This window comes from Neofelis nebulosa, chromosome 3 (assembly GCF_028018385.1).
Source record: "Neofelis nebulosa isolate mNeoNeb1 chromosome 3, mNeoNeb1.pri, whole genome shotgun sequence".
In the NCBI taxonomy this organism is placed as follows: Eukaryota; Metazoa; Chordata; class Mammalia; order Carnivora; family Felidae; genus Neofelis; species Neofelis nebulosa.
Genome location: NC_080784.1, coordinates 124,974,283 through 124,989,533, shown reverse-complemented (window position 1 = coordinate 124,989,533; position 15,251 = coordinate 124,974,283). Strand labels below are relative to the sequence as shown.

The 15,251-nt window shown below is 35.4% G+C and overlaps 1 protein-coding gene across 3 annotated transcripts in view; it reads right to left on the bottom strand.

Moving 5' to 3' along the window:
* STPG2 (sperm tail PG-rich repeat containing 2) overlaps positions 1 to 15,251 on the bottom strand; it is a 549,964-nt gene that overhangs the window by 520,352 nt on the left and 14,361 nt on the right. For 2 of the 3 annotated variants that reach the window (XM_058721856.1, XM_058721857.1), the window contains 2 exons: positions 13,470 to 13,628; positions 10,511 to 10,675 (listed from right to left, as the gene is read on the bottom strand). In XM_058721856.1, coding sequence (XP_058577839.1) covers positions 10,511 to 10,675; positions 13,470 to 13,628 — 324 coding nt within the window. The remainder of the gene's footprint in view (positions 1 to 10,510; positions 10,676 to 13,469; positions 13,629 to 15,251) is intronic. The other variant, XM_058721858.1, reaches the window with a different exon arrangement.

The following is a 15,251-nucleotide window of genomic DNA, read 5'->3' as shown; positions in this document are numbered from 1 at the left end:
CTTACCATTAATCACTAACCCTCACATGTTGTATAATACAAACACAATAAAACTAAACTGTCCCTTCCACACCCACCAGATCTTCAAGAATTAAAAAATAGGGGCCAAGACAATCTCTGACAGAATTTTGATGCTTCCATAAAGTGAAATGGGACCTTTGCTGATTCTTTTTATAGATGCAATCACAAAGAGAAATTGAACTACAGTTTCTCTACAGGTTTCCCTTGCTTGATTTCCCTTGTCTGTTCCTTGCTTGGGGGTAGTAGAGGATGTTGGAGCCAAGGGTAAAGAAACAGAGTTAATAATTATTTCTAAGTAGGATGCAGACATGTCTTGAAATGTCTGGTGAACTGAATGGGCAAACCAACCAGAAGGCAAATGTGAAAACAAATCCTATAGGAAGTAACTAATCATAATGACTCTCACCCAGTAAGAAAATCGTACTGTCAAAAGAGTAGCAATGCTAAATACTGAATATTTTCTGTTGACTGAATTCACCACCTAACAGTCCCCACTGGATTTATGCAAGTGTCCTGTGGGGTACAAAGACGCTATGATAAAAATCTAAAAGACCTCTTTCATTAAACACTGGTAAAACTGAGCGATACTTTTAGACCCCTCTAACACAGTATAACACAAAGACAGAAGAACATTATCCCCCCAACCTCACCCCAGCTCATCACGCACTTTAGCTGTGATCAAGTACAATGGTACAAACGCCCAGCAGAGAGCACCATCTGGCAAGAGACTGAAGAGCCTGGTGGAACAGCAGCTGTCTCCGTGGAAATAGACTTGTCAGGGAACATGGTCCAGACAGCCTCCTGAGGACTCCCAGAAGCACCGGGAAAGGAGAAGTTTGCAGAAGGCTAGAGGACCTCTACCATCATTAGGAGGAGACAACATACTTATATTTGAGCTATTAGCAAAGCTGTGACTCTCTTTAGTATTCACAATCCAATGAAGTCTGGAAAAACTGGTTGTATAAATAAAAAAGGATTAATCCTTATTTCCACAAGAAATATTCTGATCTCAATGTACTTAGATTATTAATGTATAGATCCCTTCTAATGAATTACAACACAAATAGAAGAGAGTATACAGAGTACATACACACATACATACATATATAGAAAGTATATATTGCTTTGGCACTCCTGAGTATAACACAAAAGGGAATAAGGCAGTCAGACCATCCAAAGATTTCTCATCTTCACTATGGATGTTCAGCTTTAACACGCTATGAAGCTATAACACTATAAAGCACTAAATCAAAGTAAGATGATATTATTACTATTATTACAGTCATAAGTACGCTTTCTAGCCGATCCATAATTCTCAAGCCCAGATCTTTGTCAGTACTAGAAGGAACAGAGATATGAATAAAAGTGGGAAGAGCTATCCCACCAATCTCTGTAACACATAGAGTATACACTGATTTGGCACTCCTGAGTGTAACACAAAAGGGAATAAGGCAGTCAGACCATGCAAAGGCTTTGGATCTGGCTGCAGACACAAATGCTATAATACCTAGCAGAACAGCATAGAAAAACGGCACAGACTAACACGTCCAGCAGAGCCACAGATGGTAGTAGAGGAATGCTGGAAGAAACTGCGGCAACCCCTAGAGGAGCTGAAAAGCAGCCTGTTCCTTCAGGCCAGTGACAACTCCAAAGACTGCTGCACCCTACAGAGCTTCAGGAAAAGGAAGAATGGCAAGCCACACAACACTTTCTTTTGCTAAAGTACGTGTTCTAGACCATCTTTCACATGCAATTACCTAATATAGCCATAAATTTCAAAGTACATATATGGTTTTGCAGACAGAAAAAGCGTAATTTCTCCATTTGTTCTGTACTTTATTTCTACTTAGAAATTAAGTCAAATTTCATAATTGTGCAGATTTTTGGCATAATAAGAAGTGAAGCACACAAATGTAGAACTCTGTTCTAATATAATATAGCCATTTTAGGTATGTTAGATGTTTTATATATTTCAGGCAGGAGCATATCCATTTTTATTTACTATAGCCTATAGATTTTATTCATTTTTGAGAGACAGAGTATGAGCAGGGGAGGGGCAGAAAGAGAGAGAGGGAGACACAGAATCAAAGCAGGTTCCAGGCTCTGAGCTGTCAGCACAGAGCCCAACACAGAGCTCGAACTCACAAACCGCGAGATCATGACATGAGCCGAAGTCGGATGCTTAACCAACTGAGTCACCCAGGCGCCCCAAGCCTATAGATTTTTTAAATATCAATATTGTAAGACAGCATTTTGATAAATCATCTTACATCACATTTTTAAAGCCTAAAAATACATGTTAGAGTTTTATATTAATTCTTTTAACATGGCACTTCAAAACCTTGAGCAGAATTATGTCTAAGAAGCTTTCTTCAGGTTAATTTCCACTGTTCTGATTTTGTCCAGTAGAAGGGAAGATTATGCACACATGTGCATATTCACCATTCAACACATTAGCAAAATCCTTTTCCTGTATATATACTAACATTCATTTCACCTAAACCATGTGAATTGACAACTACTTAATTCACTAACCTCTGACTGTGGAGGTTACTCAGGTAAATGTTCAATCTGAAATTTAATTTAAAAGCCTCTTAAAAACGCAACACAGAAAATGAAAAATAAATTGATGCACTCTTAACTCTAAATCATACTCTCTTTATGTCAAGAAGTGTTGACAATACCAATTTCAAGGTCATTGTCAACTTGGAAAATCATTAGCAAATAAAATATGACTTAATTGAAGCAAACTCAGCATGGAGCTGCATTATTTTAAGTGAATGTTGTAATATAACTTGAAGAAGAATTACTAACTGCCACTCCCATTGACAATAAAATGTATGAAGAAGGGGCTATGCAACTTTTCCACCACATCTTTTCCATAATTAAGTATGGAAATAGGATTCGTGAAGAATTAAAAGTCCCAAAGTGCATCAATTCAAACACTAATGGACTGCTCTCCAGCATGGCAGCACATAGGTATTTCCCAGCATGTTATCATTAGCAAATGTCAATGCCATAATTCCAACCACAAACGTTTGAAATTTCAAGCTTGTGAAATCCACTTCTGGAAAGTAGACTTCTAATGGTTACCTGGACTTTTCTTAAAAAGGGAGAGAGAAATAGAGAACCTATATTTTATAATTCAAATGTTAGAGAGAGACAGAGAGAGAGAACCTAAATTTTATAATTCAAATATTACACAAAGTAATTTATACATACAATTTTTCTTTACTGATTATATATGCAGCTAAAATGTATCATTTGTTGGCTAGAATCTTATATAACTCTTAATTTCAGAATTTCTTCTCTATTTAAATGCTATGTAAAATATCTTCAGCAGATGTTATTCACCACATCAGGGAAGAATCACAATAATTACACATCTATTGGATTATTTTTCTTAATTTTCTATTAATACATCTAGAAACTGAGTCCATATATTATATTATCTCAAAAAGTAGCTAAGGAGATATATAGAATTAACAGAAATCGGGTAAGACCTAAATGAACATTACTACAGTATCAATTTCATAGTAGTCTATAGGAACATGTTGGTTTTTTTTTTCTGAAGGAAAAATAAGAAATAAATTTTACATGTAAAAGTAATGTTTAGTCATATGTGGAAAAGGTTTTGTACATCTAGGTAAGCTTGGAGGCATGATTTTGGTCTTCGAATAGATGATACATTATTCCAAAACAAAGAAATAGTGTGTGTGTGTGTGTGTGTGTGTGTGTGTGTGTGTGTGTATGTGTGTGTGTGTATGTATATATATACATACCATATATATCTATATACCATATTTATATACCATATATGTATACATACCATATATATACATATCATATATATATATACATACTATATATATAGTGTACATATACATATAGTATAATTTTTAAAAAAGAATAACCATCTTAAGATATAAACAGAAATCAGAGAACTGTTTAAGCTAAGGCCAAGGATCTATCATTATTGTGAAAAAAAGTTTAAGTAACCTGGCCAAGAACAAATAACTCTTAAGTGGTAAAGTGAAGAAACAAACCCAGGCAGTATACTCCATTACACTACCTCTCATAACTTTTTACCTTGGACAGCATATACTGCTATTAAACCACAGGACTTCCATTAATTTCACAGCAATTTTTACAATATTTATCTCCATTGTTCTTCTAAGCATCTTCCTCAAATATCTAGGATACTGGTACTCTCTGTTGATGAAGACTAATTATTTTGACATTATTAACAGGATGATGGGATAGTGAATGCCTATAAAACCAGGTATGGCATTGAGAGAGCAAAATACTCATGGGACAAAAGACCCATAGTCAGAAATAAATGGGAAATCTCAAGGTGAGAATAAGAGACACATCTTTAACTCACAATGTCCTTATTCTCCATATTTCCAGAGGTAACCTCATTCCAAAGCATGAAGCTGTCCATGAGGTCTTAAAACATCTATATTTGAATATAAAATGTTATCATTTTTACTATGTTCCATAATCAGTAGGAATCAGAGGAGTCACAAGCTAAAAATTAAATAATACTGGCTTATGCATTTACCATTATCATTGTTATTTCTTTGTGTGGACTTAAATTACTCTCTAATAACCTTTCATTTCAGCCTGAAGGACTGCCTCTAGGATTTTCTTTAGGAGAAATACCAGAGAGAAATTCTATCAGTTCCTGTTGGTCTGGGAATGTCCTAATCTCACCTTCAGTTTCAAAGAATAGAATTCTTGATTTTTTTTCAGCACTTTAAAGCTATCATCCCACTGCCTTCTGGCCTCCATAGTTTCTAGTAAGTCAGTTGTTAATTTTATTGGGGAATTCCTTGTCCCTTCTCTTGTTCCTTTGACTATTTCTCTTTGTCTTTGGCTTTCAACAGTTTGACTGTAATATATCTCTTTACATTTATCCTGTTTGGAATTCATTGAGCTTCTTTTATGTGTAGATAAATATTTTTCATCGAATTTGGGGTGTTTTTAGTCATTACTTCTTCAAATATTCTCTCCACTCCTTTTTCTTCTTTCATCCTGAGACTTCCATTAGGCATATGTTGCTATGCTTGATGGTGTTCCAAAGTCTCTAAGGCTATGTTAATCTTTCTTCATTCTTTTCTCTTTTGTCAGACCGCACAGTATCAATTGATTTGTCCTCAGGTTTGCTAATTCCTTCTTCTGTCAGTTCAAATCCATTACTGAATCCCTCTAGCAAATATTCATTTTCATAACTGTCTTTTTCAATTCTAGAATTTCTATTTGATTTCTTTCTATAATTTCTAACTTTTTATTGATATATTCTATTTGGTGAAACACTGTTCTTATATTTTCCTTTAGTTCTTAGTTCTTTAGACATACCTTCCTTTACTTCTTTGAATATATTTAAAATAGCTGATTTAACAACTTCGTCTAATAAGTCCAACATACTGGCTTCCTCAAGAACAGTTTCTATCCATTGCTTCTTTTCCTACATATGGGCCATATTTTTTTGTTCTTTGTATCTCTCAGAATTTTTTGTTGAAAATTGCATGTTTTAGATAATAAAATATTGCAACACTGAAAATCAGAATCTCTTCCTGCCACCTAAAGGTTTGTTGTTGTTTGGCTAGTGATTTTCCTAGACTATCTACAGATTCTGTATTCTTTGTCATAATGCATCTACTGAAGTCCCAGCCTGGTTAGTGAGTGGTCAGGTAATGGTTGGACCAAGGTTGGACAAGGCATTTCTTTAAATGCCTTGAACCAATAAGTCTCCAACCTCTGCAGAGGTACTCTTTGCATGTGTTGGGGCACACCTTCAATGTTGAAGTACACAGTTTATAAGTCTGCCTTAGTCTTCACTTCCTGCCTGTATAGAGCCTCAAGGTCACCTACAGGTAAGAGCTTTGTACTTTGTCAACTCTGTTTTTGCAGTGATGGGTTAACTACGAAATTCCTTTGAGTGTTTTATAGGATTAAGCAAATAAATATATTGAGAATAATGGAATGATAAGTTTCTCAAATATGGAAAAGGAAAGCCTAGAACAAATCTGTGGTACTAGACTGGAATTTCCTAAGAACAAGACATTCTCTTTTATAACCACAACATAGTTATCAAAATCAGGTATCAGCATAAACTCAAAGTTTTTAATATAAAGATCAATAAAAAGTAAGTACGAATCTCTAACTCATCGACTGATGGCCTGGAGCAGTGACACCTCATTAGCAATGCATGTACATAGTATACTGATCTTGTTTTGAAATACCATTCTCTACTAAATGGAAGTAGGAGGGTTCCTTAAAGAAATGTCTGATTCCAAAGCTGGGGCAGGGAAAAAAAAATAAGTGTACCTGAAACATCTTATTGTGCCAGAAGGTAAAGAAATGCTAAAAGAATGATAAGGACATGTCAGAAAGACACTAGGAATAGCTTAAAAGGACTCCTAAGGATCAAATCTGAGGTAATTTAAACCTCAAAATAAATAATAACAGTAATAAATTGTAACTCTTTGAGTAAAACAGGAATTCATTAATCTATACTGATATAAATGGGAAAGATAAAGCTCTTCTTCATAATAAAGTGCCAACAAATAAATGTTAAAGGAAAGATGGAGTTATAAAACCACCATTTGAGGAGCGCCTGGGTGGCTCAGTCAGTTAAGCATCCAAATTCAGCTCAGGTCATGATCTCCCAGTTTGTGAGTTCCAGCCCCCCATGGAGCTGTGTGCTGACAGCTCAGAGCCTGGAGCCTGCTTCGGATTCTGTGTCTCCCTCTCTCTTTGTCCCTCCCCCACTCACACTCTGTCTCTCATCTCTCTCAAAAATAAATAAACACGGGGCGCCTGGGTGGCTCAGTCAGTTAAGCGGCCGACTTCAGCTCAGGTCACGATCTCGCGCCCCATGGGTTCCAGCCCCGCGTCGGGCTCTGGGCTGATGGCTCAGAGCCTGGAGCCTGCTTACGATTCCGTGTCTCCCTCTCTCTCTGCCCCTCCCCCGTTCATGCTCTGTCTCTGTCTCAAAAATAAATAAAACGTTAAAAATAAATAAATAAATAAACACTAAAAAAAAAAAAAACCACCATTTGATAAACACAGTAAAATTAATTTAGGCACCATCAAAGGATATTAAACTAGTGAGTGTGATGAAGAAAACAATATCTATCCTTAAAGTAACTCACACAAAACATCTATAATTTAAAAAAAAAAATGGTGGGGCGCCTGGGTGGCGCAGTCGGTTAAGCGTCCAACTTCAGCGGTCCGTGAGTTCGAGCCCCGCATCAGGCTCTGGGCTGATGGCTCGGAGCCTGGAGCCTGTTTCCGATTCTGTGTCTCCCTCTCTCTCTGCCCCTCCCCCGTTCATGCTCTGTCTCTCTCTGTCCCAAAAATAAATAAAAAACGTTGAAAAAAAATAAAATTAAAAAAATTAAAAAAATAAAAAAATGGTAACTTTACAGTAGATAAAACTGAAAGACATCACCTCAAGTTAACATCACCAATCTTGGGATAAGCAGACATCCTGTGCCTGAGAAGGAAACATCACTTTTGTAGTACTCCTGCCAAAATATAAACTTACTCTAAGCATGTGAATATGCACAAATCCCAAATTAAGAAATATTCTACAAAATAACTAGGCTGTACTCTACAAAAACTCAAGGTTACAACTGACAAAGAAAGACTAAAGAACTGTGCTAAATTAAAGGAATCTGAAGAGACATGACAACTAATGGCAATGTGTAATACCAGATTTGACTCCAGAATAAAATTATTTAAAAAAAAAAAGATATCATTGAGATCATTAGCATTTATTTTAAATCTGTAGATCAGATATTAGTATTATGTGAATGAAAACTTCCTGCTTTTGATAATTACATTGTGGTTATAAAAGAGAATGTCTTGTTCTTAGGAAATATACATTGAAGTATTTAAGAGTAAAGGGACATCATGTCTTAAATGTGCCCTCCAATTCTTTGATAAAAATAATAATATAAATATATAGGAAGAAAAACTGATAAAGCAAATGTGATAAAATGTTAACTGCAGAATCTGAGCAAGTCATATGGTAATTCTCTGGATTATTCTTGTAACTTTTCTATCAGTCTGAAAATATTTCAAAATTTAATTTTTTTTTTTAAAGAAAAGTAATGGGGCACCTGGGTGGCTCAGTTGATTGAGCATCCAACACTTGATTTGGGGTCAGTCATGATCCCACAGTCGTGGGATTGAGCCCCATGTCAGGCTCCACACTGAGCATGGAAACTGCTTAACATTCTCTCTCTCTCTCTCTCTCCCTCCGCCCTTCTCTACCTGCCCCCAAATAAAAAATTTTAAAAAGTACTAACTGAGAACAATAAATGAATTAGATCCACATGATTAATAACATTAAGTCAAAAAACAAGCAGCCTACATACCAGATGATACCATTTACTTAAAATTTTTAAATCACACAATATATATTGTTATTCATGTATGTAATATAGATTCAGTGTTTACTTTGGCAAAGGAAAAAGAATGGAAGGAGGGAAACTGGGTAATTATGTTTAATGTTACTATGTTATATGTGATGGTGGGTCCTCCATGAGTATCTGTTATTTTTGTTTACTTCATTTTAGTTTCAGTAAAATCAACATACAGTGTTATATTAGTTTCAGGTGTACAGTGATTCCACAATTCCATACATCACCCACTGTTCATCATGGCAAGTGCACTCCTTTTTTTTTTTAATTTTTTTTTTAACATTTATTTATTTTTGAGACACAGAGAGAGACAGAGCACGAGAAGGGGAGGGACAGAGAGAGAGGGAGACACAGAATCCGAAGCAGGCTCCAGTCTCTGAGCTGTCAGCACAGAGCCTGATGCAGGGCTCGAACCCACGAACCATGAGATCATGACCTGAACTGAAGTCAGCCGCTTAACTGACTAAACCACCCAGGAGGGTGACAAGCACACTCCTTAATCCCCATTGTCAATTTCACCCATCATCCCACTGACCTCCTCCCCTCTGGTAACCACCAGTTTGTTCTCTACAGTTCAGAGTCTGTTTCTCACTGCTTCTCAGCCTTTGGGCTAAGAACAAGTGCAGAGTCAGTTTCTTAGTTTATCACTCCCTTTTTTTCCCCTTCACTCATTTTTTGTTTCTTAAATTCCACAAGTGAAATCATATGGTATTTGCCTTTCTCTGGCTTACTTAATGTAGCATTATACTCTCTAGTTCCATCCATGTTACAGCAAATGACAAGATTACATTCTTTTTTATAGCTGAATACTATTCTATTGCGCATATATATATATATATATATATATATATATATATATATATATATCTTCTTTATCTATTCATCTATCAATGGATACTTGGGCTGCTTACATAATTTGGCTATTGTAAATAATGCTGCTATAAACATGAGGTGCATGTATCCCTTTGAATTAGTGTTTTTGTATTTTGGGGGTAAATACCTACTAATGCAATTACTGGATCATAGGGTGATTCTACTTTTAACTTTTTGAGGAACCTCTATACTGTTTTCCACAGTGGCTGCACCAGTTTGCATTCATGGGTATCTGTTATGTTTGTACTATTCTGTGTGTAATTATATAAATTATAATTAATATATTTTAAAAAAAACTTTTCACAATTCAAAGTATCTAAGACCCAAAATGCCCCAGTATAGCCACAAACCAAATGGTTTCTAAAGGTATTTGGCCCTAAGCCCAAAGATGGACACATATACAAACAAAAAACTATAGAGTATTGAGAGTAAGAGTCAAGCCAAATCTGAGAATACCCATTCTTCACCCAAGGTGTCTCTCTCTTCAGCCTCTCCTCAAGTCTATGCTTAATTTTGGTCATTTTCCTCATAAGGATTATTCTTCCAGATTTCATAAAAGTGTAAAAATACAGCAGGTCCAAAGCACTATGTACTTCAGTCTTGTAATTAAAGAAAAGTTCCTTACCTTTTTTAACAACCATTTGTGGAATAAATAATGATTATACTATCAGATTCAAATTCCTTTAGTATAAAAATTCTCATTTCCCTTTCAAATTCAGGAAAAGAATATCTATGTATCGCATATGATTATACATTGTAGCAGAGACTTCTAGTAAGTGAAACCTGTTTCCTCTTCTTCCTAGATATAGTTAGACTATATTTACCAGCCTCCTTGGAAGTTAAGTATGGCCATGTAACTGAACTTTAATACCCAGATTTGGCCACAAAATCCTCCCACTAGCAGTGTGATTTTCCCTTCTGCCAGCTGGATACAGATGAACCGAAGCCCTTTGATGATGAAAGTGACAAATGGAATAAGCATGCATCCCTGAATCTCTACATAGAGGAAAGTCTCTTGTCCACAAGGAACACTCATGTGAGTGAGGAAAAAAAGAATTTCCATTAAATTAAGCCATTGACATTTGAGGGTCTATTTATTACTGCAGTTAGTGTTACATTAACTAACAGATGCATAATTATAAACAATCTTCCAATTTTTAATAGGAAATGCATCATACTTACAAATTGAGGTTTATAGTATGCTGGACCTAGTGTGCTGTCACTAGCAGGTGGAAAATGTTTTATAATACTGCCATCCTCATTAATATCATATCCATATGATCGTCCACAAGAAGGAATCGAAGGAACATCAACACTTCTGGAAACTGCAGGTGACCTTGAAAACTTCTGTAAGAAAAACATTTTCTGTTATTTGCTTGGAAGCAAGAGAAAGAATGAAGAACCAAACATTAAAATTACTAAAACACAACTATTAAATATTGACTTAATAAGTTTCATAATATAAACCAAAAAGGTTTGTTCTATGGAAGTAATTTAAAGGAGTAAATTCAAGTTTCACCTAATCATATAAATTAAGATAATACATAATATTACTATTAAAGCCACCTTAAGAGGTAAGGAGTCCCTCTACCTTGGCTCAGTTATTTATCTTGCTTAGTAAACGAGTGTTTCCGATGCTTAGAATAGGCATTCACTCCTACGGTCACATTCCCAATCACCAGTTCCAAGAGGTTATTTATGCCATGCTATCATAACAGCTGCCAGGCAAAAATGAACTTCATAGTTTTCTGTAACATTTCCTGGCTTCATTCCTTCCCACTTCCCAGTTCCAGACTTATCTCCATATTACCTATGCCTTGTATAAATATCCTAATTATGCTGACTAGATAGCAAGGAAAAGGTCTATGACATAATACTAAATGGAAATAAAAAGTAGACTTGATGACTATAGGTACATATGATATATGAATTATACATAAGTATATATAGAAATATACATAAGTCATTTAATGATAAACTGAAAGGAGCTATGCAAAAATTAACAGAATTCTCAAAGTTAGAGCCAGAAGTTTTAGGGTGATTATCCTTTTTTCAAAATTTCCTTTAATGTAAATTTACAATTCCTGTAATATATATTTTTAATTTAAATAAAAACAAAAAGAAGTAACATATAGTAGAAATACTAGTATAAAATATAGCAAATAAAATACTGGCATTTAAATGATTTAGTTATCTGGAAAATTACTTATTAAGAATATATTGATAGGGCACCTGGGAGGCTCAGTCAGCTAAGTGCCCAACTCTTGATTTTGGCTCAGGTCATGCATGATCTCGTGGTTCGAGGATTTGAGCACCACATTGGGCTCTGTACTGACAGTGACGACCCTGCTTAGGATTCTCTATCTCCCTCTCTCTCTCTCTGCCCCTCCCCTGCTGCCTCTCTCTCAAAACTAAATAAACATAATAAAAAAACTTTTTAAAGAATATATTGATCCTTTGTTGTTTCTGAATAAATAAATGCTATAGTTGAGTACATGCATGCCCAACAGACAATTATGTTATAAACATACTATCACTGGCAGAATTTTACTTTTTTTTTATTGCTAGAGACAACTATCAAGTAGTTTCAGTGACACTTATGAGACTGATTATCAAGTTAAAACAGGAGGTATTGAACGGCTCTGCTACTTTCAAAAATTATTTGCATAACGTCAAGGCTTTCCAAAATATATCCCCTACCTCCTTCTCCATCCTCTTCCTACTATTCTCCCTTATATCCTGTACTACAAATATTCCAAAGAACTTTGTTCTTTTCCAAACATACCTTGCCATTAAATACCTCAATTTCTTTATTCAGGTGGTTTTCTCTACCTGGAGTGTTTTTTCCCATTCTTCTTACCTATTTAGTGAATCATTCTTCAAGATCCAGTTCGATTGTGCTATGACTACTCCCTCCAAAAACTCTCTACGTTGGGCTACTAGTAGACATTTTATTATATGTTTGTTAAAATACCAACGCATCAACTGTTTTGTACTGAATTACATTCATTATTTCCCTATTAAAATATAGATCCCAGAGAGCAGTGATTTGTCTTCTATGTATTATCAGTGCCTAGCATTATATCTAGTATTCATAGTCACTGAAAAAATGTCTGATATTAGTTTCAAATGCACAACACACTGATTGACAATTCTATACATTACACAATGCTCACCACAGTAAGTACAGTTACCAAATGTCCCCATACAAAGTTATACAATGTCATTGACTATATTCCCTATGCTGTACTTTTCATCTCCATGATTTATTTATTTCATAACTGGAAGGATTCAAAAAAGAAGAGAAAGAAATTCCTAATGTGTCAGTTAAAAAGCATTCATAAGTCTGAAAAAAATGACTTACTACTTTTCAAAAGAAAATACCACACAGTGTCACAAAGAAAATGCAAAAGATTAATGTCTAATAAGTACTTCCTTCTTAAAAAGACAAAAAAAAACAAAAAAATGTATGATAAATCCTTACATAAGTAAATGAACATTTACTTTGTCCCCCCACACAAAATAGCTGATATTTAAATATACTTAAAGGGGCGCCTGGGTGGCTCAGTCAGTTAAGCGTCCGACTTCTGCTCAGGTCATGATCTCATAGTTGGTGAGTTCAAGCCCCGTGTTAGGCGCTGTGCTGACAGCTCAGAACCGGGAGCCTGCTTTGGCTTCTGTGTCTCCCTCTCTTTCTGCCCTTCCTCTGCTCATGCTCTGTCTCTGTCTCTCAAAAATAAGTAAATGTTTAAAAATTTTAATAAATAAATAAATAAATAAATATAAACCTTAACATCATTGTCATTGCACTGACATTATTCAACTGAATAGTTAGCCCTAAAATATGTTCCCCTAAACAAAGCTGATTAAAATTTAGTTAATATGAGCTATGTGAAGGAGTTAGAGAAAGAGGAAAGACAACCACTCTAAATAAACCATGACCAAAATCTTCTAGATTATTTATTTTAAAGGGGTAGGACTTTGGTGTAAAAATTATTACAGAACACCAATGTACTTTTTCAAACATATCACCCGCTAGTCTCCTACACAAATTTTTTACTCCACTTACTATATAAAACATTAAATCTTCTCTATTTTAACTAAAAGAAATATCAGAAGCATAATTTAAAACAGAACATACTGATTGAAGATGCTCTTTAACCTGTAGTGCTTTTCTATTCATGATATCTGATGCTCCATGATAAAACTGATCATAGCTTGCTGGTCCTGGACTATCTGAAACAAACTTCTTAAAACGCTCCTCCCGGTTTTGTAGACTATGGCCTCCTTTTATATTATACTAAATTAGAGAGAAAAATATGAAATAATTTTAAAAAACATTTTATAATTAATACCTATTTGATAAATTTTACGTATTAATATGAACAAACAGTTTTAAAACCCAACCTGAGAAAGTTAAGCCTCTTAACTAAAGACATAGTTCTAGTAAAAGGGGATAACAAGACAGGATGACAATTATAGTTTTAATTCTGACCTCAAACTAAAATTTACTGTATTTAGGACACTCTAAGAGAATACAAAACTCAGTTTTATAACAGGAATCAAGACAAAGGAATCTTCAAAGTTGTACAGCAGGAATAAAGAGTATGTACTAACAGGCCTCTGGAGAATATGCACCTCTGAAATGAGCTTAAAAAAACTGGTAATCAGGGGCACCTGAGTGGCTCAGTCGGTTAAGCGTCAGATTTCGGCTCAGGTCATGATCTCATGGTTCATGAGTTCGAGCCCCGTGTTGGGCTCTGGGCTGACAGCTCAGAGCCTGGAGCCCGCTTCGGATTCTGTGTCTCCCTCTGTCTGCCCCTCTGCTGCTTGCATTCTGTCTCTTGCATTGTCTCAAAAATAAATAAACATTTAAAAAAAAATTTTTTAAACTGGTATTCACACTGCAGGGAAAAATCAAACCTTCCAAGCTTGTTTAGGATTAATTATTTTCATGAATTATTTTTTGGCTACATCTAGGGACGTTTATGTAGGCTTACTGGCAACAGCATGGGTTTTTGTTTGATTGATTGTTTTTTGTGTTTTTTAACAGCTTGGTTTTATCTCAAATTAGTTTTACACATTGTTTTTTGCAGAATAGGTACAGGGAGGAATCTCCCACAGCTCTCCATGCCACATGTCTGGATTCTCTGGAATCAGAAAATTATCAACTTGGTAATAGTGAATTCAGATAAAATTCCATCATATGAGTTTCAATTAACAGTCATAGTGTAATCATTTAAAAATGGTTCATAGTAATAGTGGCATTTGATTAATCAGATTTTTTTAAGTTATTCACTTACCAATACATACTCATGGTATATGTAAGTTGTTCATAATCACTATTAATTTAGTCTATCTCTAGTTTGCATCTTATTCAGCTGCTTTCAGCTTTTTTTTTAACATTTTTTCATTTTTAAGAATGAGAGAGAGGATGAATGGGGGAGAGGCAGATAGAGTGGAAGACATAGAGTCAGAAGCAGGCTCCAGGTTCTGAGCTGTCAGCACAGAGCCCCATGCGGGGCTCGAACTCACCTACCCCTAGATCATGACTTGAGCTGAAGTCAGACGCTTAACCAACTGAGCTACCCAAACGCCCCTGAGCTTTTAAGAAATACACAAAAGAGGGGCATCTGGGTGGCTCAGTCAGTTAAGCCTCCAACTTCGGCTCAGATCATGAGCTCCCAGTTTGTGAGTTCCACCCCCCGTGTCCGGCTCTGTGCTGACAGCTCAGAGCCTGGAGCTTGCTTCAGATTCTGTGTCTCCCTCTCTTCTACACCTCCCTTGCTCACCCTGTGTGTGTGTGTGTCTGTCTGTCTCTCTCAAAAATAAATAAACACTTAAAAAATTAAAAAAAAAAAAAAAGAAATACACAAAAGACATCTTATGTTAAAAAAATGAATCAAAATTATATTTTTAGGTC